The sequence below is a fragment of the Ailuropoda melanoleuca genome, chromosome 7 (assembly GCF_002007445.2).
Source record: "Ailuropoda melanoleuca isolate Jingjing chromosome 7, ASM200744v2, whole genome shotgun sequence".
In the NCBI taxonomy this organism is placed as follows: domain Eukaryota; kingdom Metazoa; phylum Chordata; class Mammalia; order Carnivora; family Ursidae; genus Ailuropoda; species Ailuropoda melanoleuca.
In genome coordinates this window covers 75329015-75349594 of record NC_048224.1, presented here as the reverse complement: position 1 = coordinate 75349594, position 20580 = coordinate 75329015, and the positions used below count along the sequence as shown (strand labels likewise).

Here is a 20580-nt window from a genome sequence, read left to right as displayed (position 1 = left end):
TCCCCCCCCCCCCCCACTTTATTTCTCTCTGTTCTTCATTTGTAAAATTTTGGTGGTCTACCTTCAAGTTCATGCACTCTCTCCTCTGTCATCTTCATTCTACTATTAAGCTCATTAAATGATTATTTTTTTATTTTAAATATTACATTTTTCATTTTCATTTAGTTCTTTCATATGCTTTCTATTTTTCTTCTGAGATCTTCTATCATTCCATTCATTTAAAAGTGTTAACTTGACTTCATGGAAGGTGGTTATAACAGCTGCTTTAAAATACTTGTCTCATAGTTTTATTATCTGGGTTATCTTGGGATTGGGATTTATTAATTATCTTTCCTTGAGAAATGGTAAGATTTTCCAGGTTCTTTGCATATTAGGTAATTTTGGATTGTCTCCCAGATATCTTAAATATTATGTTGTAGGACACTGGACCCTGTTAGCCTCCTATTAAGAATGTGTGAGTGTTTATTTTTGATTTAGCAGTCAATCTACCCTGTTAGTTTCAGACTGCAAGTTCTATCTTGCCTTCTGTGGGCAGTAGTTCTTTTGTCCATTTAGATCAGATCTTGGACTTGTAAAACTTTAAAAACACCTTCTAAAGTCCCAGATTTTTGAGTCTTATTCCTGCTTAATAAGGGATTTTTATTTCATTATTCCAATCAATAAATTTACAATAAATACAATAATTAATTTCAACACTGGAATGAGCATGGGCTTTAGGATTACGTAGATCTAGATTCAAATCCTGTCCCTATTATTTAGTTATATATAACAGTGGGCCAGCTACTCAACTTCTCTGAGACTCACATTTCTTATGTGCAAAATGGAAAAAATAATACATACCTTACAAAGTTATTAGAATGAAAACAAGATATTAGATGAGAAGTACCAACAGAGCTGCTGCCAGTCCAAAGCTGCACTAAATAAATATAAGCTTCTACCACACAAAATCTTAATAGTAATGCTTATATGAGAATGCACACTAAAAGCTGGGACCCTATATTGTGTTTGTGTGTGTTTGTGTGTGTGTGTGTGTGTGTGTATGTGTGTGTATATACCTTTTTACTCAGGAGCCTATTAAAATCTCTTGAGTTTAATTTGGGTTGTTATGGCTTATGTAGTTTTATTCCAGTCTTACTAAGATATAATTGATATCTAGCATTATATAAGTTTAAGGTATATGGCATAATAATACGACTTACATACGTTGTAAAATGATTACCATAGTAAGTTTAGTCAACATCCACCATCTCATAGAGATATGAGAAAAGAGAAAAAAAATGTTTTTTTATTTGTGCTAAGAACACTTAGTATCTAGTGTCTTAACTTTCATATATACCATATAGCAGTGCAAGCAATAGTCATCATGTCGTACATTATATCCCCAGTACCTATTTATCTTGTAACGGAAAGTTCGTACATTTTGACCACCTTCCTCCAGTTCCCCCTCCACCAACCACCTACTGTGGTAACCATGAGTCTGATCTCTTTTTCTATGACTCTGTTTTTTCTTCCTTTCTTTTTGGTTCACATGTGAGATCATATGGTATTTGTCTTTCTCTGTCCTACTTATTTCACTTAGCATAATGTGAGGTCCGTCCATGGTGTTGCAAATAGCAGGATTTCCTTGTTTTTTTATGGCTGAATAACATTCCAATATATATGTAAACTATATAGTATATACATACCTATAGATATGACACACAACTCCATTCACTCATTGATGGGACTCTTATTTCCATGTCTTGGCTATTGTAAATAATGCTGCTATGATCATGGGGGTGCAGATATCTTTTCAATCTAGTGTTTTTGTTTCCTTCAAGTATATCCCAGAATAGGAATTGCTGAATCATATGGTAGTTCTATTTTTAATTTTTTGAGGAACTTCCATACTATTTTTCAAAGTGGCTGCACCAATTTACATTCTTACCAACAGCTGTTCAAGGGTTCCCTTTCCTCCACATTCTTGCCAGCATTTGTTCTCTCTTGTCTTCTTGAAGATAGCCATTTTAACAGGTGTGAGGTGATATCTCACTATGGTTTTGATTTGCATTTCCCTAATGATGGGTAATGTTGAGCATCTTTTCATGTACCCGTATTCCTGTATCTTCTTTGGGAAAATGTCATTCAAGTCCTTTGCCCAGTTTTTATTTTTTTATTTTTTATTTTATTTTTATTTTATTTTTATTTTATTATATTATGTTAATCACCATACAGTACATCCCCAGATTCCGATGTAAAGTTTGATGCTTCATTAGTTGCATATAACACCCAGTGCACCATGCAATACGTGCCCTCCTTACTACCCATCACCAGTCTATCCCATTCCCCCACCCCCTCCCCTCTGAAGTCTTCAGTTTGTTTCTCATAGTCCATAGTCTCTCATGTTTCATTCCCCCTTCTGATTACCCCCCTTTTCTTTATCCCTTTCTTCCCCTACCGATCCTCCTAGTTCTTATGTTCCATAGATGAGAGAAATCATATGATAATTGTCTTTCTCTGCTTGACTTATTTCACTTAGCATTATCTCCTCCAGTGCCGTCCATGTTGCAGCAAATGTTGAGAATTCGTTCTTTCTGATAGCTGAGTAATATTCCATTGTATATATGGACCACAGCTTCTTAATCCAGTCATCTGTTGAAGGGCATCTCGGCTCCTTCCATGATTTGGCTATTGTGGACAATGCAGCTATGAACATTGGGGTGCATATGGCCCTTCTCTTTACTACGTCTGTATCTTTGGGGTAAACACCCAGTAGTGCAATGGCTGGGTCATAGGGTAGTTCAATTTTTAACTTTTTAAGGGACCTCCACACTGTTTTCCATAGTGGCTGTACCAACTTGCATTCCCACCAACAATGTAGGAGGGATCCCCTTTCTCCACATCTTCTCCAACAATTGTTGTTTCTTGCCTTGTCTATCTTTGCCATTCTAACTCTTTGCCCAGTTTTTAATTAAGCTATGCCGTTTAAGAAACTGAAAATATGACCAAAAAATATAAACTAAAGAAAAACTGTACATACTAAGTATTATTTAAAAACATTAATACTCGAATATGCATTTTTAAAGAGTTGTCATATTCTAGTTCCTCCTCAGGACAAAAAAAAGAGAAATAATATTAATTCAAAAGCTAAAATATGTTAGAGCCAGCATGACTATTGAGTCAAAAGATAAAAGTAAAAAGAGTTTTATGTTAAAAATCAACATTTTCTTGTATAAAACAGCAAGTATAACATTATAGGAATGAAATTCCTTCAGATTTAACATATATTTAATAATAGGGATGTAACTGTAAGTACCAATTAATCCCTCCACTTAGGAAGCTACAAGTCTATTGGAAGAGACATGTGGATCCACACAGCTATAAAAATTAAGTGGTGCATCATAGAGAATTGCAATACAGATAATAACAAAATAGGAGGAGGTAGGGTTAAGAAAAACAGGGAGAGCCAGGGACTGCTATAGGAAGGGTGACATTTGAACTCGGCTATAAACAGTGACCATACTTCCCTATTACTCCTAGTATGTCTTTACAAAGCAGCCAGACTGATCTTTTAAAACATAAATCAGATCATGTTACTCTTCTGCTCAAAACCTTTCACTGCCTTTTATGCCACTTAGGATCAAGTCACAAATCCTTAACATGATCCACAAGACTTTAAATCATCTGGCTCGTATGTTACTCTCCAGCCTTATCTCAAGCCACTACCCCATTGCTCACTAAGCTCTAGACATACTAGCCTCCTTCCCGTTCATTTGATTATTTCTAAGCTGAGTCTTTGTAATATTTCTCTCTTGAATGTTCTACACCCCACCCCTGCGATGATTCCCTGCTCATTCTTTAGCTCAAACAGATCTTCTTCAAAGAAATCTTCCCGCTCCCTAATCTAACATGAAGATCCTTTGTTATAACCTCTTCTTCAGAGTACCCTGTGCTTTTTTTCCTAGTAATTGCCAAAGCTTGTGTTTACATCTTTTATTTCTATAATCATTTGTTCTGTTTAATACCAGTCTCTTCTATTTACTATTATGAACTAAGTAAGGGCAGGGAGTAAGTCTACTTTACCACTACGCTAACAATAGTTGTCTGTTCATTAAATTAATAAGATCAAATAAATTATAGCTATATATCGCAAGTTAGAGGGTTTTGGGAACCCACTTTTCATGGCTTGATGGCTGATGGGAAATTACTTTAAAAAGGCTTTTTGGAAGGAGAAGAATAAAATGGGAGGACTGACGCTGCTTGACTTAAAACTACCATAAAGCGGCATCAAGCAAGACAATATGGTATTGCTGAAAGAATAGACAAATAGGTCAATGGAACAGAGAACCCAGAAATAGACTACAGACTTTTTGCACTACAAAAGACACTATCAAAAGAATGAAAAGACAAGCTACAGACTGGGAGAAAATATTTGCAAAAGACACATCTGATAAAGGACAGTTATGCAAAATATAGAAAGAAGTCTTAAAACTCAATAATAAGAAAGCAAATAACCTGGTTAAAAAATGGGCCAAAGACTTAACAGGCGCCTCACCAAAGATGATGTACATGTGGAAAATAAGCACATGAAATGATGCCCCACATCCTATGTTATCAGGAATATGCAAATCAAAACAATGAGATACCACTACTACACCTATTAGGACGGCCAAGATCTGGAACACTGACAATAATACCTAATGCTGGTGAGGAGCTGGAACAACAGAAAACCTTATATATTGGTAGTGAGAATGCAAAATGTTATAGCCACTATGAAGACACTCTGGTAGTTTCTTACAAGAACTAAACATACTCTTACCATGCCATTCAGCAATCATGCTTCTTAGGATTTACCCTAAGTGACACTGTGTGCCACTAAGTAAAACAGATGCCAATCTGAAAGGTTACATACTGTATGATTTTAACTATATTACATTCTGGAAAAGGCAAAACTATAGATTTAAAAAAAAAAAAAGGCAGTGGTTGCCAGGGGTGGGGGGGAGAGAGATGATTAGGCAGAACACAGAGAATTTTTAGAGCAGTTAAAATGATAGTATAATGATGGATACATGTCACCCTCTATTTGTCCCAACCCATAGAATGTACAACAGCAAGAGTGAGCCCTCAGGTAGTCTACAGACCTTGGGTGATTATGCTATTCTGTGACAATGGAGGTTCAGTCTTGGTAAAAAATGTACCATTTGGGTGAATGGCTTTGATTATGGGAGAGGGTATATATGTGTGTTGGGAGAGGATATAAGGGAAATCTCTGTTGTAAACCTAAAACTGTTCTAAAAAAATAAGGTCTTTTTATTTTTTATTTTTTTTTAAAGATTTTATTTATTTATTTGACAGAGATAGAGACAGCCAGTGAGAGAGGGAACACAAGCAGGGGGAGTGGGAGAGGAAGAAGCAGGCTCCCAGCAGAGGAACCTGACGTGGGGCTCGATCCCGTAACGCCGGGATCACGCCCTGAGCCGAAGGCAGACGCTTAACCGCTGTGCCACCCAGGCGCTCCCCAAAAATAAGGTCTTTTTAAAAAGGTTCTTTTCAAAGAGCTAACAAAAGAGAAAAGAGACTAACAAATATGAGAAGTCTACTCTGTGTCAGGCATTGTGTTAAGCATTTTGCATATAATACTTCATTTTACCATTTAAATAGCCCAGTGAAATAGGAATTGTTCGTCTCGCTTTCCAGATGAAACTGAGCTTTGGTTTTATGTGAGGATAAGTACTTTTTGTCATTTAGTAAAATGATTTCATTTAAAATCTAAAACTGTCTCAGATAATAGACTAATTTATTTTTCCATTCCATCATCAGTATCAATGTAAAAAAAAAGGGTATATATCAAGTATTCTTTTATTTGTTTATTTGGTGGATATTTACTTAGCACCATGTACCAGGTATTATTCTAGGTGCGAGGTATACGACTGCGGACAAAAGAGAGAAAAATCCCTTCCATTATGGAGCTTGTGTTCTGGTGGGAGACAAAACAATACAACTGATAATTAAGTAAAGTATATAATATGTAAGATAGTAATAAATGTTGGAAAAGAAAAATAAAGCAGAGAAATACAATATAAAATATGTGGGGAAGAAGCGGCTTACAGATGGCTTTTTTTGAGAAAGTACCATTTGAATTGAAACTGGAAAAAAGTGGGAGAGGTAGCTGCATAGATTGTTTCGGAAAAAGCATCCCAAGGAGAAGCAGCATGTTTTAAAGCCTGAAAAACAGCAAAAAGCCACAGTGACTGGAATAAAATGAGCTGGGGGAGAGTAGCAGGAGAGGAGGTCAAAGAGTTAACAAAGATCATAACCTTCTCATCCCATGGCTTACTCCACTGCAGCCATACTGGTCTCTGCCTGCTATTGCACAGGCCAAACCCCTCCTTCTTTTGCAGGCTGTTCCCTCTGCTTGAAATGCTCAGACAGTTCTCTGCCCAAGTGGTTCTTTATCAGAATGGACTTCTCTGACCACTCTATCAAAAATAGTACACTCTGTCCTTGTAGGTCATTGTAAGGATTTTAACTTTCAGTGACACAGCAAACTTCTGGAGCAACACTGTCCAATGGAACTTTGTGCAATAATGGTGGAGATGTCATGTGCTGTCTAATATACTAGCCACAATCCACATGTGGCTACTCAGGACCTGAAAGATGGCACTACATTTTTAATTAAATTTAATTTTTATTAAATTTCAATAGCCACATGTGACCAATGGTTACCACCTTGCACAGCATGGCTCTGGGGGTTTCTGAGCAGAGGAGCAAATGGATCCATATTTTAATAAAAGTCACCTAGGCTGATGTGTTGAGAATGGCCTTTAAGAGGATCAAGCAGAAACAGGAAGACTGCAGAAAATGCTGCTGGGACAAGTCAAGTGAGAAATGATGGCATCGTTTTGGATCAAGGGGATAGCAAAGGTAACACACCGGACATATTTTGTGGCAGAGTCAGTAAGACATGCTGCAGGGATCAATGTGTGATGTGTTAGAAACAGTCAGGATAACAGCATCATTTATGGCCTGGGCAACTTTAAGAATGGAGTTGCCCTCAGCTGAGATAGAGATGGTCTGGGAGAAAGTCTTAGGAGCCGTTTTGTCATCTGAAATACGATACCGAAGTAGAAGATGGAAAGTAGGTAGATGGATATACAGGTCTGGAAGTGAGCAAGAGATCTGGACTAGGGATAATAAATTGGGGAGTTATCAACATAGTGGCTGTAATTTTAAGCCATGTTAGTAAAAATCACCCTAGAGAGTGAATAAGACAAAAAAGAGAAGCAATCTAATGACTGAGCTTTATTAATTAGTCAAATACAAAGGAAGATTATAGAGAACAAAACCTACCCTTAAAGATTTAGCATCCGTTGACCTATTTAGGAAAGGACAGGAACAGAAAGATTGTGTGTTTTTAGTCAGTCAGCACCGGGAATTAATGAGCAGGAGAGAAGAGAAGCTGCCTTTATTTCTAAGGGGTCCTGCTGCCAGTCTTTCTGTCAATCTAATGAAACATAGTAAAGGACCCGCTGAGCAGAGGATGCACATGGCTGCTGCTATGGAGGTGACTGTCTGCTAGCTGTATTCTAATTACATGATGAAATAATTAAACCTCAAACTCATGGACATTTTTATACATTGAAGGCAATATTCTGAGTCATATCAGCTGAATTATTAGCAATATTATGTTACAGTCCTGACTGTATATAACTAAGTAGATAAATCCAATTCAGAGGACACAAAAAGAGAGACAAGGTCTATAGCTGGGCAAAATGCTTATGTTATTGCTACCAAGTGTGATGTTAAACTTTATGTGTCAGGTTGACTAGGCTATGGTGCTCAGTTGTTTGGTCAAATAGTAGTCTAGATGTTGCTGTTAAGGTATTTCCCAGATGTGATTAACATCTACAATCACTGGATTTTAGATAAAAGTTAAAATGTGGGTGGACCTCATCCAATTAGTTGAAGGCCTTAAACAAACAAAAACAAAAAAACCAAAATAAACCTTGAGGTTAATCGGAAAAAGGAATCCTGCCTGTGTCAGGACTATAGCAAAAATCATGCCTTAGTTTCCAGCCTGCCAGCCTATCCTACAGATTTCAGACTTACCAGCCATCATAATAATGTGAGCCAATTCTTTAAAAAAAACTATGTCTACATCTTATTTATACTTATACCTATATCTCTGTCTATGTCTCACATATATCCCATTGGTTCTGTTTTTGTGTTTTTCTGGAGAACCCTGACTGAAACACTGTCTCTCCTTGTACAAGCTGTGTGATACTATGTAAGTTTTTATTTAACCTCTAAAAGCTCCAGTTTCCTCAATACAATATGGAAAACATTTGAGTACCAACCTAAATAGAGATGTTCTGAAGGTTAAATGAAATAATTCATGTAAAGTTTTTAGTATGATGCCTGACACACGATAAATATTCAATAAATCTAGATGTCACTGTATTACTATTAAAAAGAAACAAATATTGAGTGCTGATTATTTTTAAACTCATTAAGTTATAATTTTACCTTAAATACAAAAATTATAAAGATTTACTAAGTCTATCTTACACTTGAAATACCAGGACATATGGTCAAACAGTATCATGGTCACATTCTAGATATCCTTCCGTAACTAGTAGAATTACTTCTATCAGAATTCTTCTTAGTAGTGTCCTGTTCACAATTAACCAACCCCTAAACTCTGCCAGAGACTTAAAAGCATTTAATAGGATCAAAAAAATGAAGATCTAAAAATGAAGGACATTAGCAACTGAAATATAGTGACCTGCCTCACTATTATTTTTCTAGAAAACTTCACTGTGTAGAGGAAAAAAATAACTTTTATACCCACAAAACTTTAGCAAGGAGAACATCTGTAATTTATAAACAACCAATTTTGGTTTTACTTGTACTATGATATCATAAATGCCCTAATCCGTGATGAAAATCATTCCTAAGAAAGACTGAATAGAAAAATATGGAAGAAGAGTTTTAAAAAGAATGTTACCTCTCCATAGTAAATGCTTATATTATTACCTGTCTGTAAGATAAAAATAAGAATGATATAAATTTAATAAGTAGGTAGAGTTGACTCTTGAAAGATGAAAAAAATGAGTCACTTCTTATAATTAACACACATCATATAAGAGATAGTAGTCTAAAATACTTGCCTAAATTTTTTTTTGTATTACATATTACTATTAAATTAGAAATGACTTCCATTGGAGTTTCTGTTAAAAGTTTAGATTTTCTTCTAAAGGACTCTAAAGAGGAATTACTAAAGATATCAGTGAAAAATTCAAGTAATTTTTTATGCTTTAAATCACATTTTCTACATAATTTTGAAGTTTATAATCTTTAACTTCTAACTATGATAAATAATCTGTAAGTTATTATTTACTTGTAAATTTGTGAAACTCACCTATGAGAAACTGCTCCCCAAGCGCCATGCTTATTTGTGAGAATATTAAGGATCTTCTGTTTCAGTTGGTTTGCAGTAACGTGATCTCGATGTTTAGCAGCACTTATGAGATGATCACACATCTTCTCTTCCTCTCTTCTGTCAGCAGCATACTGGGCACACTGCGACTACAAAAAAATACAAACAGTGCATAATGTTTAACAACGTATAACTTCTGTTATATCTAAGTAAGGAATGGTATCTGACCTTAAGTTGAATAGTAATAACAATTTCATTTTAAAAACTCAGATACTACAATCTTCTGAAAATTTAGTTAAAAAAAATTTAAAAAGCAAAAAAATATAGTCACTATATCACTATGTATAGTCACTTCAATCACTTTTCAAACTTGTAAAAATGTGTTCTATGTGCTTATACATAAAGTATATGGGAAATAATTTGGATGATGTTATAAAAAGCAATTAATGATGTTTAAGGCTCCTAACATTCTGAGAGTCTGATTTTAATATATTCCCAAAGTACTAATTTTAGAATAATGGTTTATTAAAAATGTAAATCTTATTATTATTTTAACCAATATGGTATTATGTTGTGCTTAAAATGAGAATTACATTCCTGATAATTATAGAGATCCAAAACTTGCCATTTAATTTGTAGTTTTCCATTTCATGTATGGCAATGCGGTATACAAGGAAAAGCAATCATTTAGGAATTTAGACTTGGATTTTCTTCCACATTTTAGGAAAATTCTTTTATTTCGCCATCACATTTGGTTTCATATTTTTAAAATAAGAAGCAAAGTTTTCTCTGTAATCTCTCCCAACTCTACAATTTAATGTGTTCAAAGGCTCCCATGATAACAACTATCTTATTCTTATCCTTCCTAAGAATCAGTTGTTCCATCAGGTATTTGCATTCATGCTCACCAGTATTAATAACACAGCTAATCGGTTTCACTCTGTATCAAAAAGGTTCAATATGAACATGAAGAGGAATATCTCTTTAAGTTTGATTTTTTGTATAGTAATTTTTTTATAGGGTGGACCAACTGTAAATTCTAACATTACCAAGTCTGTAATATGAGTCATATAACTAGAAGAAAAAAAGTCTCACATCTAAATATACATATAATTGGTTCACATTCATCTTTACTATGTAAAAATTTGTTTCATGGAAGGTATTTGAACATTTCCCTTCAGTCTACCTACTGATATATACTACCACTGCAAGGCATCTCTTTCAGAGAAATAACTCTACAGTAATCTAAGAAGGATTAATTCATTTTCCAATTTATCTTTTTGTACAGGGAATCACCAATTAGTACAATGATCTGCCTCCATAATGAGGTTAATATTTCATTAGCTCATAGGAGAGCAAAATTAAATTTTCATTTTTCTTCCTTAACAATTACAATGGTTAACTAAAAAAACTTAACTGTGAAGTACCCAACTCAAATTAAATATACTTTATCTCTTAATTACAGGCTTATATGGGAGAGAGAGAAATTCCCCCAAAAAGTCCTAGTAAAATGTCATGGCTTTTATTAAATCTTTTGTAATTTAAAAGTGGTAAGTGGTGCGCGGGCACACCTCCCCTCCCCGCACAAATCAATGCATTTACCAATACAGCTCTAACCTAAAAAGAACAAATTTAAACATTTCAGTTAAAAAAACAATATATGGCCATTAAATAACAATGATAATACTCTCAAAGTTTGATGTATGTTAGTATTTTGTTTTATATTTACACAATCTAAAAAGCACTGAGTTTTCATGTCCACTTAGTAGCCTCTATCACCCTTAGCCATGCATCCTCAATAGGAATGATCTCATCCCCAGGGGGTAAAAAGTGGGGGTGTGACAAAATCGTATTCCTTTTATGTATAAAGCACAGATGCATATACAGCACTAAACAGATATACAGAATATTGTAGAAATAAAATTTTACTGGGAGAGGGAGATTAGAATGAAAATTGTCTAAAAAGATTTCTTAGGGGGGCAATAATGAAAAAAAGGCTGAGAAACACTGCCCTCAGCTTAATTTCATCTCGGATAAATATGTGTTAAAACTTGAAACTAATATCTAGCTGCTTGAAAATCTATTTGAAATATTTCACATGACAAATATTGATCTTCTTCTATCCCCACAAAATATTTTTCATTTTCTTAGTAGAAATATGAATGACTCAAACTCACTTTGCAGCTAATGTTCTAAATCTTATTTACTCATATAAGTCAACAGTTAATTGAATATTCTTATTTTGTTTAGACTCCTGACATATCTCATATCTAAACATATTCTTCAAAGAACAGATAAGTCAAAATTTTCTTGACGTCCAGATTACAGCAGGAAAAATATCTAACAGTATTTACTGTTGAAGAGATATGAAACTTCACTTTGATAAACACCCAATTGTCAATGTACTTTTATCAAAGTTTAAAATATTTGGTATTTTTTTCTAAATAAGGTTGTTGCAATCTCACGTGACAAGTGTGTGCTGTGTCATCTGACAAATGAAGCAGAGGTTAAGAGTATGAGAGTGACAACAGTTATTTCTCTGTCTCATGCTTTTCATCCAGCGAGGTCAGAGATTACTAGACCTAGGGCATCAACTTGCACGACTAAGAGAGCTGGCTTACTGAGATAAAAACCTCATCAAAACTGAAACCTTGGGCTCTGATTTCCAGCCACACCACACTTGTTCGAATGTTGCATCAGAAAAATAAATTGATGGTTATTCATTATTTTCAAGGCCACTGACAGTTCAACCTAAGCCAAATACCAGGTCACCTGAATATGTCTGAAACCAAGTTTTTTTTGCAAATTAATGAACTGAAGTAATCACTGTAATTTAAAACACTGAAATCAAGATACTGAATTGAGGCAATTCAAATAATGGCACATAATTACTGACATGCTGGAACTATAAAATTTTGTTATAAAACCTATAAGTATGGAAAATACAATATTTCAATATACTTTAGTTTTTCCATATAAATAGAAATGATACTCAATTTTTTCTTTAGTCAAGGTATCAATGAGGATTTTTAAATTATATTCCCAATACATGTATAGATCTGCATGAATATCATACAATAGCAATGCTTCAATTGTTAATAAAATATCAATTATAACAATAAAACATGAACTGAAGTGATCTTTGCACACTCTGAAGATGGATATATTGATAAATAATAAATTACTGAATATTTGGTAAAACTGGATTTCTTCATATCACCACTTGTTATACCCACCTCTAGTGGTACATAAACTAGTTTAAAAATTACTAAAGTAATTGTATCATAAAATTTTATTTGCCTTTAAGAGTACATTAGAACAACTTCAGTCTACCAAAGGGTTAGGCACATGGTAAGAAGAATCTCTGCATGTTGTAAATGAGGTAAAAATTAGTGCTCTCTGTTTGGCATTTACTAAAGCTTAAAAAAAAAGAAGAAACCAAATAACTTGAATGAAATTTTCCTCTTTAAAAAAAACCTTCTTATGCAAGGTTACCATCAGTGATAGCTGACTTATAACAAAAAAGCAGAATTCAATCTGCCACCAAAACCTTACCTCAAACTCTGCATGTTTATGTACATCCTCAGCTCTCTGTCTGTTCAAAATAAACTCAGCTTCATTTGCAACACGAACTATATGGTCCTTCATAGCATGGCACAGTAATCTAAAAAGGAAGATACCTTTGAAATTATTATTCTAAATAGTTTCAGTTAATACAACTTTTTCATAATCAAATTTCAGTATTTGAAATATTAATGACGCATAAAATTCGAAGTTACGTTATGAAATTAAGATAGATGAAATTATCATTCAAAGACAATTGCAATATAGAAATATACCATAAAATTGTTACAACAATGCCTCTGTTAAGTACTATGTGTCTTGTGAATGAATGATTCATTTCATTTGATAAAGTTAGTTAATGCAAAAAAAAAATCAAGGTTTTTTGACAGTGTTTCGACAGTTTTCAAATGGTTAAAACAACAGAGTTCATGATCTTTGAAGTAAATGGTTAAAACAACAGAATTTACTATCTTGGAAGTAAATTTTCACACAAACGCTAAATGGCCATATATTAGGAAATCTATAAACTGAATTTTTAAACAGTGGAAGTTATTTGAATATTCAAATTGTTTCAAAAAATATAATAAGACATATAGTGAAAAGTCTCAGTATATCACCTTGCCACCTGATTTCCAACCTCATCAAGCACCTGCTGTTATTAGTTTCTTGCATGTTTTTGAAGACTTTTAAAAATATATAATATAAAAATGTTCTTTCCCCCCACATCCTTACACTATTTTTAGTATATTATACAGTCTTTTCTGTACCTAGCTTTTCTCACTTAGCAATATATCTTGAAGACCTTTTCTCATGTACACGAGGGAGCTTCTTCATATTTCTTTTGTAGCACAGGGTGGAAGTTATTTCCGAAGATGCTGCAACAATATATCCCACCCCACATGCTCTTTCGCAGTGTGATATTGTTATTGCTCCATCAAAAAGAGGAGCTGTTTTCTGTTCCCCTTAGCAGAAGTGATGCTTTATGACTTCTGCGGCCAGAGCATAAGATGCCTTGCACCTTTTGCTTTCCTTTCTTGGAACTCTGTCTCCCATGAATCTGCTGCAATGTTGAGAGAAGCTCACATTATGTGGACAGCCTCAAGAAGAAGAATAGAGGACCTCAGGATCTCAGGCCTAGCTGAGCTCCCAGCCCAGAGCCAGTCTCCCAGGTGACTGAAATGCCAGACAACCTCACAGGGAGCAAAGGAACGGTTTAGCTGAGCCCGGTCAACGAGAATAGTGAGAGATTAAAAAATGGTTGCTGGTTTAAGCCACATGATGATGATGATGATGATGATGATGATGATGATGAAGAGGAGGAGGGGAACAAGAAGGAAGAAGGAAGAAGAAGAAAAAGAAGAAGAAAAAGAAGAAGGGGGGAGGAGGGGAAAGAGGAAGAGGAAGAAAAGAAGAAAATGATCATAACAATTGTCACCAAACCACTTACTGAGAGCTGAGTAATAAAATGGGTAGTTTACACACAAGAGTTACTTCTCACAAGAATCCTCAGAGATATACATTATTTTCATTTTTAAACATAAGAAACCAAAGCTCAGAAAAATTAAGTTCTTCACCTCAGATTGTAATTAAAAACAATTCTCAACTTTATATTTTGCATTGCATCTTCATTAGCCAACAATATATTTTGAAGTAAAATTATGCTTCGTGTTTACTACTATCATGTTTACTGCTGCCCTCCTCCATTGTGGGCATTCTAACATTAATTCTCGTCATTCTGTCAATTATAAACAGTGATTGGGCCTTTTCACATCTTTTAAAATGCTTTCTTTTCCAATAAGCAATTACTGTGTTAAAAACAGTCAAAGGATATTTGAAGTTAACTTTAAGTCTTTCTGGGTTTTTGTTAAAGGGCAAATTTACAAAATAATGTCTGTTCTTTTACCTATGTCTTTTTAAGATTCGGTTCCAACACTTATCTTCATTCATGGTCCAGTTTATCTCTATCTAGATTTTTAACAAGAGTGCTATTTTCAAAATTGCCATTCTTTATTTCCACTGCTCATTAATGAAATGAATTATCATTTTTTCTTGCTCAACTTGTTACAAATTTCAATCAGAATGGGAAAGATTGAACCTCATTTTAACTTTTGTATATGTCAAATAGCAACTCAAAGTAACTCTTTCTATATTGTTCACTACATTCTGTTTACCCATAGCAAACTCGTCTTCTTCACTGAAAAATACGTATAAGCAAACAAAAAAAATATTACTGGGTATCTTGATATTTCTAAATTATTGCTTAAATATTGTAAAAGCTATACAACATGCCTTTGAAGTGAGTCTGACTGTCCTGAATTTATTTCTTCATTGTAATGTATTAAGGTTGAATTACATAGCACTAAGTTTTAATATCTTTTCACCAAAGTATGTGTAATACCTGTGCAGCATTTTGAACAAAAACCAGCAGGTGAACGGTCTCTTTATTTCAAGGCAAGTAATGCAGATACTGAACTCAATATAGTTCTCAGTACAAGCCTTTTCACCCAAAGTCCATGTGTGGTCTGACATCATTACTCCATGATGAGATTTAAGTTAAATTAATGGCTGTCACTCTCAGACCATCAGGGACTTCCCAGTAGTATGACACAGGCACAACTAAAATCTTGCATAGCAGCAGGGTAAGTGGAAATATCTCCCGGAAACATACAGCAATAACTTCTCCAATTACTTAAGAGGGACATAGGCACCTTCCAATGGGAATATTTTCTAATTTTTAGCACAAAAGTTCATGATAATATAATTTATTTGAAGAACGAAAAGGTTAGGGGAATCTGTCAGAAACCACAATACTTGGAAAAAAAAGCTCAGACTTCTCTATAACATTGGAGGGCAAACAATCATACAGATAATCTTCAGTTCACTGAGGGTGGTAGAAAAATAAAAGAAGTTGAAGACTGTAACCTAACTCTGAATATTAAATTTTGATGAGATCATTGCTCTATATTTGGTAGGCTGGCTTCAAAAAGGAAAAGAGATGTGAAATACTGGAATATTCTGTTCAATGGCTTTGTCTAGTGCATGAAAGCTGAAGAAAGCCAGGAAGAAATCTAATACGTGCAAATTAGTGTGGATTACAAAATTTAAATAGATTAACAGAAGACAGCAGGAAGGGAGAGGCTCTGGGTCTGGCTGGTTAATAGGTACGACTCCCAGGAGCAAAACAGTGGGTTGGCAAAGCAAAGAGGCATGGTGGCAGAGAAGGGGAGACAGTGGGGAAGACTCTTGCCTCAGAAACACCAGAGAAATTGTATCAATTATCTGAAAGTCTGTCCTCCTAGCTCTGACACTTAGGAGTTCTACATCAACTAACATATGTTGTTTTACTTCCAAAGAGATAAGTAATCTTAGTTGACTCAGAATCATTCTGGGTAACTTCATTATCCACATGGAAAACCATTCCCCAGAGTAGCTCACAATTCCCTGTCCTTTTTTAAGGGGGTCTAAAAATACCTAAATCTATGATTCCTTTAGAAACTTCAATTCTACCTCACTTCAGGAAATCACTCTACTGGCCTTAACTGGCTTCACTTCCTAAATCTTTAACCCCCAACAATCTACTTTCTGGTTGCAACCTCCCTACACTTACTGGTCTCTCTTGCTTTCACTGTCCCTTCCCTGGATCGAGGCAAAAACAAGCTCTGGATTCTTCTACTTGCACTTGTTTAATCCCTCCATTTTCTCTTAATCCTTCTTCCACTGCTCAGGTTCATTTCCTTTCCCATCAAATTTGCCATCCCACAGTTCCATGTTGCAACGACTTTCTTGCCAGTACCTTCACTCAATTCCTATCTATCTGCTGCATTTGCTTAGGAAATATGTAACCTTAGATTAAGACATTGGTCTCCCTCCTCTGTCCTACATCTGGACTGTTGAGGAAACTCATAAAAACAAATTTCATTGAAGATGAAGTTTCTATTTCTTTTTCACAGCCAATTTCTTTTACTCGTGTTTTGAGAGTCCACAGAAATGTGTTTAGTGTCCTAACTTTATTCACTTAAATTTTTTCTTTATTTAAAAAAACACTGTATTTATTTGAATGCATGTTTATATTGATTTCCATATATATTTATTTAACGCATAAACACACACACATTTATTAACCACTCTGCTGCACTGTTTATAATTCTCTTGCCTCTTCATTGTTTTATCTAATATATGTATATGCAACAATATGTTGTCTAGATTAACTTGTTTATAAGTTTTAGAAATATAGTGGCACGTCTTCTGCATTCTTTTCAGATTAAGAAAATCCTTTTCTGTTTCTCTTTTGTTAAGAATATTTTTTAAAAATCATGAATGTTGAATTTTATTTGATGCATCTGAATCTACTGAGAGGATAATAGGGATTTTTATCTTTAATATGATATATGAAAGACATTTTAGGAGTTTTAAAATGATGAACAACTTTGGCATTTCTGGGTTAACTTTCTTCACCGCCCTCCTCCAGTTCTCCACTCCCACAGACATAGTATATCTTTATACATGGCCAGACTGGGTTCTGTTAATATTTTAATTAGGATTCACACATCTACGTTCATAATGGAGACTGGCTTGTGATTTGCCTTTCTCCCACACGTCTTGTTTGCTTTTGTAGTCAGGATTAAACAGGCCTCAAAGAATGAGTTGAGAGCATTCCCTCTGCTTGTGTTCTCTAGCAGTTGGTATATGGTTGGAATGGTGTTTTATTTGAACATTTGGTGGAATATACCTGTAATCTATAAATGTAGGAAGAATTTTTACTGATTAAATTTCCTTCATACTTAGAAATTTAAGGTTTTGTTACTTGTTATTTAAATCTTTGGAATTTATATATTTTCTAGTAATGTTCCCATTTCATTAAAATTTCTACTTTTAATGGTAAAACATTTTGATAGCACTCTCATTATCTTTTCTAAGTTTATTTTATCTATAATTATGTTTCCTTTTTATTTCTGATGTTTATTTTTCTATTTTGTTCTTCATCAGTCTTGGGATAGTTTACCTGTATTATTATTATATAAAGAAAAAAAACTTTGTATTTATCCATCCTTTCTGTTGTATCTTATTTTTCTGTTACAGTGATTTCTATTCTGGTCTTTATGATCGACTTCCTTCTACTTTGTGAAGGCTTATTCTGTTCTTTTTCTAACTTGGACATTATTTTTTTAGTTGGTGATTCAGCTCCTTAGTTTTAGGCTTATTCTCAAATATAAGCTTTTAAAGCTATACATTTATCTTCAAATTTCATTTTCCTTACATTACATACATTTTAGTATTTAGCATATCCATGACTGTCTAGTTCCAAATATTTTTCTCTCTTGATTTTTCTTTAAAATATAAATTTTTTTTCCATAGTTATGAGGCTCTTTTAATTTTTTTCTTGTCCTTGCTTTTAAATGTAAATCTACTGTCAGATATCATGGTACCACTAACTCTTAAAATTTGAAGAGACTTGTGTTACGATTTGGCTGTGTCATCAGATTCCATTAATGTGACTTATTTATTTGAGAATATGTATTCTCTATGGTTGGGGGCAAAGTTCTATATATGCCCATAATGTTAGGTAGAAGCTAGATATGAGCAGTGGAAGGAATGCCTCGAGGCAGACTCCCAAGCCCTTGAGGGGAAATGACAGAGGCATGAACTGGAAGCAAGGATGGCGATAAATAGGTTTCACATTAGAAGCCCATCTTGACCTTGAGGCTTCTAAGACCTTGGGGCTAACAGACCAAGAGCCTCCTGTGTGGAGCATACCACTCTCCTCTTCCACCTCTGCCCCAGAGTAACCCCTAGACTCATTATAATGCATCTGCATTGCAGTTATAGCACAGCCCCCCACCTCCCATGGAGAAAAGCTGCCATGATGGTTTCAGTACAAATCTTGTGGGGTCAAAAACTCCCCCTCCCAACCTGTAAAGTCCCCTGGACGACTGGAAGCAGCCTCCATTAGAGATCACCTACTTACGCCACAGATCCTATCAGCCCAGAAAGACCCAACAAATATCCAATCCCCAAACTGCTTTGTGCTTGCTACTTTCCTTCTGGCTGTCTTTATTTGAGCACCCATCCTCATGTAAATCTTTTTGTGAGGAATCTAAGAATGGGGACCTTCATTCACACGATACAGACTCTCCCACCAATAACAATAATATCAAAGCTGCTAACTTATGCTACTCAAATCTTGTATATTTCTTTTCTTTTTCTTTTCTTTCCCTTTTTTTTTTTTAGAAGAGGAGGGAAGTGGGGGAGAGGGAAAGGGAGAGAGAGAATCTTAAGTAGGCTCCATGCTGGGCATGGAGGTGGGGCTTGATCTCACAACCCTGAAATCATGACCAGAGCAGAAATCAATAGTTGGGGACTTAACTGAATGAGCCACCCAGGCGCCCCAAATCTTGCATATTTTTATTAATTTTTTTGTGTGCTGGATATTTTGATGATTGCTATAGGAGTATTAAAATCATTAAGGTGAAAGATTTATTCCATCAATTTTTGCTTTGAATATATTTATTTTTTTTAAATTTTTTATTATTATTTTTTTAAAGATTTTATTTATTTATTTGACAGAGATAGAGACGGCCAGCGAGAGAGGGAACACAAGCAGGGGGAGTGGGAGAGGAAGAAGCAGGCCCATAGCAGAGGAGCCTGATATGGGGCTCGATCCCATAACTCTGGGATCACGCCCTGAGCCGAAGGCAGATGCCCAACCGCTGTGCCACCCAGGCGCCCCTGCTTTGAATATTTTGATCTTATTTTATTCGAAACATGTAAGTATAGACTGGTAGTATCTTACTGATAAAATTTAACTTTTTAAAAGCTATATGACCTGGTTCATTAATAATAATGACTTTTGCCTTAAAACCTATTTTTTTTTATATTAGCATAGCTATGTAAGCTTTGTTTTGGTTACTGTCCAGTATACACTTGTCTATCTTTTTACTTGCAACATTCCTTAGGTTTCAGGAATGACTTTAGTAAATAGAACATAAAAATTTTTTAATTCAATCTCACAATTCAGTTCTTAATGGAAATGTCTATTTACATTTATTGTGCACATTGTTATACAATGTACTTATTTTTAACACAATACTTTATTTCTATTAGTCTTGGTCTTTTAATCTTTTGTTTTATTCTCATTTTTTACCTTCCATTAATTGGAACTGTATTCATGCAATTCTTTTCATTGCTATTTTTGGAATTTTATCAGATACAGTTAGCAAAGTATTAAGTTAATACCATAACCCTCTTCCACAATAATATGACCTAATGACCCCTTTTTGACTTACACACAATTATCCAGTTCAAACTCACACATTATATATTATCACCTTAAAAAGACAATCTCTATTTAGATGTATATGCATGTTTTTTACATAAATGCAATTTATTTGCACATTTTTTTCTTTTCTCTTTCTGTCCTTCTGAGATTCTTTGATCTTGACACGCACACACTGTAAATTTAGTAGCTACCATTCTCTCAGTGGTAAACTCCCTAAGATTTTGATTATCGCTAAATTTTATTTCACCTTAAATTTTATAGCATTTAAAAAATTCAGATATATTTCACATACCATTTAAAAATGTATACTTTAGTGGTTTTT

The 20580-nt window shown here is 34.5% G+C and overlaps 1 protein-coding gene across 6 annotated transcripts in view; it reads right to left on the bottom strand.

The window, feature by feature from the left end:
• The window catches only part of NBEA (neurobeachin), a 651237-nt gene that overhangs the window by 284385 nt on the left and 346272 nt on the right, over positions 1 to 20580 (bottom strand). For all 6 annotated transcript variants that reach the window (XM_034665060.1, XM_034665062.1, XM_034665064.1 and 3 more), the window contains 2 exons: positions 12974 to 13082; positions 9401 to 9567 (listed from right to left, as the gene is read on the bottom strand). In XM_034665060.1, the coding sequence (XP_034520951.1) occupies positions 9401 to 9567; positions 12974 to 13082 (276 nt within the window). The remainder of the gene's footprint in view (positions 1 to 9400; positions 9568 to 12973; positions 13083 to 20580) is intronic.